At 42.9% G+C, this 9273-nt stretch overlaps 1 protein-coding gene across 1 annotated transcript; it reads left to right on the top strand.

The window, feature by feature from the left end:
• Positions 1-1808: 1808 nt before the first annotated feature.
• On the top strand, positions 1809-8735 carry tbc1d17 (TBC1 domain family, member 17). Its single transcript, XM_010755546.3, has 17 exons — positions 1809-1932; positions 3925-4020; positions 4100-4177; positions 4265-4376; positions 4474-4657; positions 4794-4905; positions 5099-5266; positions 5347-5472; positions 5546-5649; positions 6092-6186; positions 6286-6402; positions 6510-6610; positions 6897-6996; positions 7224-7321; positions 7476-7592; positions 7770-7856; positions 7949-8735. Exons 1-17 carry the CDS (start codon positions 1906-1908, stop codon positions 8108-8110), a joined length of 1884 nt encoding a protein of 627 aa, XP_010753848.3. The 5' UTR covers positions 1809-1905; the 3' UTR covers positions 8111-8735.
• Positions 8736-9273: the final 538 nt, after the last annotated feature.

Raw genomic sequence — 9273 nt, 5'->3', positions numbered from 1 at the left:
AATCGCAATAGTAAATAAAATATACTGTACAAAAGTATATACAGCAAATTGGCAGTGTTGATTTATTGCAAAGTAAGAAAGGAGAAATGTGCAATGTGTGTTACCGTGTGAAGAAAATTGCAGTAAGTATCAAGAATTTAGTTTTTCTTTCTTTCACGATAACTCTGTTTTTAATATAATTACTTTGTTTTTAATATAATTAGAACAAGTTCAATAAAAGTTCCTACGAAAAATGTTTAATTTAAATTTAGGGAAAAAATAGACTTCCATCTGCAATATAATGTATTCATAATAAATGAGTTTTTAGTTCATTCGTTTTTTTGTTTTGTTTTTTAAAATTTTATTCTGAAAATATGTCCTAAATGTTAAACTTAATTTATCGCGTGGCGATTTAAAAACTCTTTTATTTTGGTATCTGCCAACATCCGGTTTTGTTTTCGTTAGCGCTGCGTGACTTGACGCAGCTCTGACGTCAGCTGTTTACCGACTTCCAATCGAACGCACGTTGTGCACGTGACCGATGGATCGGTGGGCGGGCTCGTGCGCGCCTTGTTTCAACGTGCACGTGTACACAACCACGTCCTCCGTCCACCTACCAGCTGCTCACGAGGGACATTGAATAATTAATAATTAATTATATGCGCTTTGTTGTAGAACTGGAATTTTACTTTGAAAGGTTGTTTTATTTGATTTTATTTTGAAAGTTTTAACAGTCCCAGCGTCAAAAACACCAAAACATCCACTTACTGTATATATTTATACAATATTTATACAGGTTTAGAATACCTATCAGAATCATCCCCCAGAATATCCATTCAATATTTATTTTATTGGCACGATGTGTGGTTTGTTCCCTACAGAAACACTTAATTAATGTTTTTACCGTGTACCAAATAGTGGCAGTAATATCTGGCCAATGCAGTGAGAGCCAAAGGGTAATCAGTTATTATTAATGAGCTCACAGAAATACATTCACTATGATGGTACCAGTTTTATTATGTGACAGAAAATTGAAAGAAATGATGAAACACTGAAATAATATGAAATCACATGTATATGTGATGATTGATTATTTCAGATGTCTGATGGGTATAAACAGGTTTTATAATATTTTTTAAACAAAAACAAACAAAGGAGGTTTGTGTTTTGTGTTTTTTTAATGAAAATAAATAAACTAAAATATCAGTGTGTACAAAATGATTCTAGTGAAAGAAAAAAACCAAGAAAGGTGCAGGAGATGTAATAGTACTGATGATATGATGGTAAGGTTATTGTTAATAACAGTATATATTTTTTGCATTTTTTGCTAGTATTGAAACTGACATTTTGTATTTTCTATCCCTATACATATATATATATTTTTGTTCTTAATAGATGGTTACTTGTTTACATATGTTGTTTTAGTTAGTTTGTATACCCGGAGTATGTAAAAAATAATTTCCCCCTGGGATTATTAATTCATCTGATTCTGATAACAATAACAACAGCATTAATTATAATATGCTGCACTATATTATCCAATATTATTATAAAAACGCTGATTTAACGCCAGCACATTTCATTTTTAGTGTTATTATGAATAACACCAGTAACTGGTCATAGTGGTTTTTACCACCCCCTCGTGGCCACTGTGCGAAACTACAACATGTAAAACACCACTTCCGGCCAATACTTTCAAAATAAATGCAGGTGACTAAACAGAAGCAGGTAAACACTGACACGGACTAGCGTTGAAATGTGACACACAGACGTTTTGCGGTGGTTTATTGTCGTAATGTGGGGATTTTATTTGGGAAGAAAATAATTACATAACGTCCGTTGGCGGAGGGGGCGGGGCTTGTCATAAACAGGAAGTGTGACGTAAGATTTATTTTGGAAAAACGAAGTCAGCAGCAGCAGCAGAAGATGGAGCAGCCGAGCCAGGATTACAAGGTAACGTTTGAAACTTTCCCCGTGTTTGAATGTTTCCGTTCGGACGTGTGGCTGTTGACAACTTCTCCCCGACTCGCCTGTCACGATCTGACCGAGCTGCTCGAGCTTCCTGTCGGCGTGAAGAGCTCCGAGCTCCGGCCGCCCGTCTGATAACACGACATGTCACCGTGTGTGTGTGTGTGTGTGTGTGTGTGTGTGTGTGTGTGTGAACATGAGTCAGTCAACAGGTTTCTCTGCTTGACCTGACAGCAGCTGCATCATGTGACGTGTCTTTGTGTCTTTGTGTCTTTGTGTCTTTGTTGTGACTCACGGTTCAATCAAACAGCGTCAAAGTGACGTCACATAAAAAGTAATTATGTTATTATTTTACATTTTCTGTGTCTGGCTTCATTAATGTGAGGATTTTCTTTCATGTATATGACAACACAGTGAATATCTTTGGTCAGACCTCAGCCTCTGTAGAAAATATTCACAAATATGTGACATTTTATGATGAGTTTATCAAATCAAATCAGATTTTATTTGTATAGCTCAAAGTCACAAAGTACATTTACCTCTGAGGCTTTACAACCTGTACAGGGAGTGACACCCTCTGTCCTTAGACCCTCGGTTCAAACCCTTTAACAGGTATGATCAAGATAGATAGATAGATAGAAAGAAAGAAAGAAAGAAAGAAAGAAAGAAAGAAAGAAAGAAAGAAACATCCGGTAGCATCATGCAAACACATTAGAATTAATAAAACACAGTAACCATACGTTAAAGTCATCCTGAAATAGATCTAAATTTAAATATGTACACAGAAATTAAACATTGCATAGAAAATAAATATAGAACTGTGTGTTAAGAAGTTAAACATCTGTACAAACATATATATAAAAAAATAAAGATAAAAAAGGACTGTGATTCACACACACACGGCTTATACAGCCATGAAATTCATATTCTGCCGTCTGCCTTTACACACGACGACAACAATAAGAAAATAAAACACACAATAATAGAAAAATAAGAGCAACATTTAAAAAGTGGAGTCCTCTTTTTTAGCTTTATTTGACAGACACAGCTTGCAGAGTGACAGGAAATGTGGAGCGAGAGAGACGGGGAATGATATCGAACCCTGGGCCGTGGCGTCAAGGACCGAGCCTTCGTACACGGGGCGGACGCTCTACCCACTGAGCTTAACGACACCCCCCTTTAATGAGATCTGATGACACAGTCTGTACATCTTCTCACATACACACACACAGAGACGCATCACACGCCACAACATGACCCGATTTTCTGCCCACATCCCGTACACGTAAACACCCACACATGACAGTTTGCGAGCTGGTGTTTCGTTCAGTGACGCTGTGGCAGACGGCCGGATACATTCACACGATAATAACAATAATCATAATAATAATTATATAGAACTTTTTAAACACACACTCACAAAGTGATGCGCATATAGGATAAAACACCTATGAATACAAGTATATAAACATACATATGATACACAATAAAGAATAAAACCTATGAGCAATCTAAACAAAACTGAAGGCACGCTTTTATACAAAGACTACAAGCCAGACTACAAGTTTAGGAGTGGCAGCTGAAATGTGACTGTGGCCCGCAGACAAAAGGCCTCGATCAGATGATCAGGGTGGCTGACAGCTGGAGAGGCTCAACAATAACACCACATATGTAGAGACGAGTGCCAGATTAATAGGAAGGCGAGGAACTTTGGTGTTGTGGTTTGTTTCTAAAAGCCTCTGTGTTGTGTTAAACGCTCATTTAAAGCGAGATAAAGAGGACTGAGGGTTTAGAGTGTGTACGAGTGTTGTGTTTTTTTGGCTGATAAGAAGTTTCAAAGTTCAAATGTTTGTCAAGAAGAAGATTCTTGGGTGACTTTTGGCGTCTTCCAGTTCGTAACAGGAGCCGTGGAATCTGGCTCAGCCTGATGTTGAACCGTCTCTTTACATTCATGCGTGTTTCCTCTTCCCCCCGCAGCTGATATTCGAGAAGGAGGGGGTGTACCTCCACACCAACGCCAAGAGGAGTAACCAGGACACAACCATCCCAGGTTTCATCCGGATTGTGGAGCGGGTAAGTAAATCTGCGCGAGTCAACGTGGCGAAGATGCAAAGAAGTAAAATGATTATTACTAACCGAGCTTTTGTTTTAGGGCGGGCAGCCGGCTTTAGAGTGGAGCCCGCTGGAGGACGAGGGCCGCAGTGCCCCCGCTGTGCTCTACACCAAGAAGGTCGGTGATCACCTGTTTGCTACACAAAACAATGTGAGTATTTATCTGGATTATAATTCCCATCAATCCACTTTTTACATGAATTAGGACGGAGAAGGAGGAGAGGAGGACACAAAGTTCGACCCCGGATATGAGCCAGACTGGGCGGTTATCAGCACAGTGAAGAAAGATCGAGAACACGTCCCGGTCAGAGACTCAGGTGCCGTTCCCGCCCTCGCTTTCGTGAGCTGTCGAGTTAACAGAAACCGTTCTGTTTAACGGGCAGATGCGTGAATCTACATGTGTCTCTCCTGCAGGTCAGTGGTCGTTCTCGCTGCCTCTCTCAGAGTTATACTCCCTCCGCCGAGCTCGCTTTTCTTTGGGTCGAAACTTCCTTGTGCTGACGAGTAGAGGAGGCCACCCGCTGCCCGCTCTGCACTTCCACAGAGGAGGAACCAGGGAGCTTCTCAGGGCCCTGCAGCGTTACATCATCCTGGACCAGTTAGTGTCATCTCATTCATCTGATTCAGTCTCGTTGTGATCGTCTCATGACAGCTGATGTGAAGTTTCAGACAGAGCTCGGCCGTCACATGAGCTGGAGGGAAAAAACATCATGTGTTTGTGTTGTCGTCATCAGGTCACCGGTTGACGGGCGGCTCTTCCTCGCCTACCCTCACGACTCAGGTGCTCTCTCTCAGTCCTTCGATAAACTGCAGCTCCTCGATGACGGAGGGTCGGATCTCGTTTCGGTAATTTATTATAAGTTCTGCTTGATCATATGAAGCCACGTGAGTGCAAATATTGATAATGACATCTCTATTATTAGCTCGTCTCTCCAGTTGCTCAGCACATGACTGAAATGTCTCTCTGTCGAGCAGGAGCTGGTGAACTCTGTAGAGGTCGTTTCAGTTCTCTCCGTCTGTTCTCTTTCTGCCCGAACAGAGATTTATCCAGGACCCATATGCCACCACATTCGGCGGATTCTCCAAAGTCACCAACTTCTTCAAGGCGGCACTTAAACCTCCAGATTCCACCATCTACTCGCGTACTCAGGATCCCAGTTTGCCCCCTCAGCCCGATGAAGAGCCCGGCTTCGAACTCATCACCTGCGTAAGAGAGCGAAACAGTTTACACAGCCGTGTCGAACACGTGGAGAAGTCGTACATGAGCTGTTAATGTTTTCATCACAGGGGGTGGAGCTTGGTCCCAGACCAGACATAATGAGGGGACAACCTCTGGACAAATGGGAGGAGTTTCTGGACCCAGAGGGGCGAGTGCAGAACCCAGAGAGGATCAAAGAGCTGGTGTTCAGAGGGGTAGGACAGTAAATGCAGTAACGGTAAATCTGGTTTCAACCGTGTGTGTTCTTATCATTCTTGTCCGTTGTAGGGCATCAAGCCATCCCTGAGGAAGGAGGTGTGGAAGTTCCTCCTGGGCTTTTATCCGTGGAACAGTACCACCAAGGAAAGAGAGGACATACTGCGGGTCAAAACGTTAGTGCTTCCCCTCCATGAACTGTGTCCGATAGTTAAAGGAGTAGTTTGACATTTTCGCTAATTTGTGTTTTTGCTGAGTTAGTTGAGATTCTCACGTCTGTACGGTGAATATGGATGGAGTGCTTTCTGCCCCCAGCCAAGAAATTCAAACAAACGTCCCATAAAAAAACACTTTCACGCTTCAGATTGGTTTCATCAGGTTTGATCGAGGCTAAAAATGTTGTTAAAGGAAGCACATATGAGCTGAATAGAAGTGGTCCGAGCACTGAGCCTTGTGGAACTCCGTGACTGACTTTGGTGCACGTGGAGGATTCACCGTTGAGTAAACAAACGTAAACCAGCTTAGTGTTTGCAGTCTTTGTACCGTACAGACACGAGTGTGGTGTCAGACTTCTCCTCTGAGGTAGTCGGCCACCGTAACGCCTCTATGTGCCCGCAGGGACGAGTACTTCAGGATGAAGGTGCAGTGGAAGTCGGTGAGCGAAGAGCAGGAGATGAGGAACTCCCTCCTCAGAGGATACAGAAGTCTGATAGGTACAGCCCCGCGATCTGCTCATAAAGAAACAGAAGGATCCGTTCATTATGTCAGTCAGCTGACGCTGAAGTTAAACTGTCTTTGTTCTGTTGTGACAGAGAGAGATGTCAGCCGGACAGACAGACACAATACGTTCTTCTCTGGCAACGACAACCCAGGCCTGACTCTGCTGCACGACGTGCTGATGACGTACTGCATGTACAACTTTGACCTAGGTGTGTATTTCTGCACCGATAATAAACGTTTCATGTATTTCTGCTCACATTATTCTTTCTGTTGATTACAAGCGACTCTTAGATCTTTAATCGGATGTTGTTTCCAGGTTACGTCCAGGGGATGAGCGACCTCCTTTCTCCTCTCTTGTTCGTCACCCAGAACGAGGTGGAGTCCTTCTGGTGTCTGACGGGCTTCATGGAGCTTGTGGTTAGTAGTGATTGATCATTGTTTTAGTTTGGTGCCTCTGCTCGCTTTCATTCGAGGTGATTCAGAGCTTTACAAACCAAAACAGAAAGTTTCAATTAAAACTTGTGGTGCTCAGTGAATTGATTCCTGTGTGCTGACTTCATGACTTAAATTAAAAAAACAGAGAGCGTGCACACTGTTCCGTTTACAGCAGGTTTATTGTTTGAACACACGAATACATTTCTAGAAATAGCAGTCTTTTGAGAAACCCGTGAACTTAACAAGTCTTTCTTCTTCTCGTCTCCAGCATCAGAACTTTGAAGAGTCTCAGGAGGCCATGAAGCAGCAGCTCCTTCAGCTCAGCATCCTGCTGAAGGCTCTGGACCCGGAGCTGTGTGACTTCCTGGGTTAGTCAGCTAATATTCATCCAGTCCGTCTGGATCAGATTAAAATCAAAGTCCTGAGGCGAAGCAGGGAACTAAGGAGAGGTTATGAAGCAAGAAAAGTAGGACAGAAACAGAATAATAAATATTTATTACACATTAGAATCTGTTCATCATTATATATAGAAGTGCTCACCGCGTTGACATGAATCTTCAGATGTGACACTACTAAGACTCGTTTGCTCCTTCAGACTCTCAGGACAGCGGCTCTCTCTGCTTCTGTTTCCGCTGGCTGCTCATCTGGTTCAAGAGAGAGTTCTCCTTCGAGGACATCCTCGTCATGTGGGAGGTGCGTGTGTTTCTTACACAGCAAAACGTGTTTACATCAAGCATCGGACAGTCTCAGACAAAGTGTTGTACTGTGTGCTCTTGGTCTCAGCCCCTCAAAGTCTCGGCCTTGATGCATCCTGGTCTCGGGTCTTGACTCCTCTGTTCTTCCCCAGGTCCTCTGGAGTCGTCTTCCATGTGACAACTTCCACCTGCTGATCGCCTGTTCGATCCTGGAGTCCCAGAGAGGAGAGCTGATTGGCTCAGACCACGACTTCAACACTATTCTGAAGGTGTGTGTGTGAGAAAGAGAAAGAGAGTCACTCTGACTCGTTTGTCCTCACTCGAACCGAGGGTCTGAGGACAGAGTGTGACTCCCTGTACAGATTGTAAAGCCCTCCGAGGCAAATGTACTTTGTGACTTTGACACATTTTCACACGTGAACCTGCTTTGTGAATTCTCTGCTCAGCACATCAACGAGCTGACGATGAAGTTGGACCTGCAGAGTATTCTGTGTGGAGCGGAGGCCATCTACCTCCAGCTGATTCAGTGCAAGGTGAGAGGAGCTGCGCGGAGTGTGACCCGACATAAATCTGAGACACATTAAAGAACATTAATAATGCTGACTGTGTCCTCTGTCTTCCTCAGGAGCTTCCCGTCAAGGTGCAGCGGGTTCTGGGTCTCTACATCCCGTCCACCTCTGAGGACGACAGCCCAGACTCGCAGGCCAGCGAGACGCAACGCCTCCTCGGCCAATCGCAGGCTGGAGCTGCGTCATGTGACTCCGCACGTGGCCCCACCTATCCTTAAATCCGCAGACTGACGACGAAGAAGTGAAGACGTTTGTATATGACAAAAAAAAATAAGAGATGTATATAAACTGTAAATGATCCAATGAGAAGGAACGAATACTGTGGTGGAGACTGTTGTTGCTTCTTGTCAGGGGCAGGGGGCGATGTCTTTCCTCTTTTCTTTTAACGTACCGTGTATGTCTGAAGACGTTTGAACACTATAGTCGTACTTGCTGTGCTGTTTTTTTTTTCACGTGTGTCCACGACCGCTCGTCTTCTGTTTACACGTCGTGTGTCTCTGCTGCCTTTCCTCTGCCCTCCGTCCTCCTTTTAAAGCTTCTTTTCAAAAATTATTTAACGACTGTATCCGTCCCGTCACTTGCCGTGTACTTTCAGTTTGGTTTATATATTTTCCCCCACAGTTCCTGAAAAGGGAAGAAGAAGATGAAGGATGAACTCACTGGCAGCACCTCGTTAGTACTGTACGATACCATTCCAGCCCTATGCAAAGTCTTTGCATGCCTTATAGTTTTCACAGGTGGCGTGGTAATATTCTAAGCCTTGTAATTATCTGTATTATGCCATAATGTTTTCATCTGCTGATTATTACCGAATAAATGGTTGAATCTTAACGAAGCCGGGATACAAACTTTAGATTTTCTCCTCTCGTTAATCAAAAGGCGGCACCTCGTAAAGCAGCGTTCAACCTGCCCAGTCTGCGCTGACATCATGAGTCAAATAGAAACACTTCTCTGTGTCATGCTACAGTCGCCATAAAGTTTAATCAACACCTCATTAAAACAGTTTCACTAAAACCTGAACATTACAGTCTCAGCGCTTAATGCAGGCCTGGAAACTGAACTAGCTGCCAGAGCCTGGATGGGCCCTTATTCAAAAAGATTCAATTAAGAAGAAAATACAGAAAAGAAACGCTTAGAAAACATGAAACTCAACAAGAAACTATACACTAAACTCACAAAACTCATCAAGACACATCAAGAATATACAAAACAACACAAAAGTCACTGAAAATACAAAACTCAACAAGAAAATACCCACAAAGCTTCAGAATATACATGCAAAGAAAACACAGAAAATACAAAACTCGACATTAAATTCAACACAAATATAAGAAAATGACTGTTAAACTAAATGACAAGCTGAAGCCGAGGTGATTCACGA

This window comes from Larimichthys crocea, chromosome XII (genome assembly GCF_000972845.2).
Source record: "Larimichthys crocea isolate SSNF chromosome XII, L_crocea_2.0, whole genome shotgun sequence".
NCBI lineage: Eukaryota > Metazoa > Chordata > Actinopteri > Sciaenidae > Larimichthys > Larimichthys crocea.
Note: the sequence above shows the minus strand (reverse complement) of the source record. Positions and strands in the feature narration are given on the sequence as shown.

What these genes read in the sequence shown, in the direction of transcription:
- tbc1d17 (XM_010755546.3), top strand. Translation starts at nt 1,906, where the DNA reads ATGGAGCAGCCGAGCCAGGATTACAAG. An exon ending in GAGGGTCGGATCTCGTTTCG is followed by an intron (nt 4,906 to 5,098) that starts GTAATTTATTAT and finishes CTGCCCGAACAG; the next exon opens with AGATTTATCCAGGACCCATA. An exon ending in GACATACTGCGGGTCAAAAC is followed by an intron (nt 5,650 to 6,091) that starts GTTAGTGCTTCC and finishes ATGTGCCCGCAG; the next exon opens with GGACGAGTACTTCAGGATGA.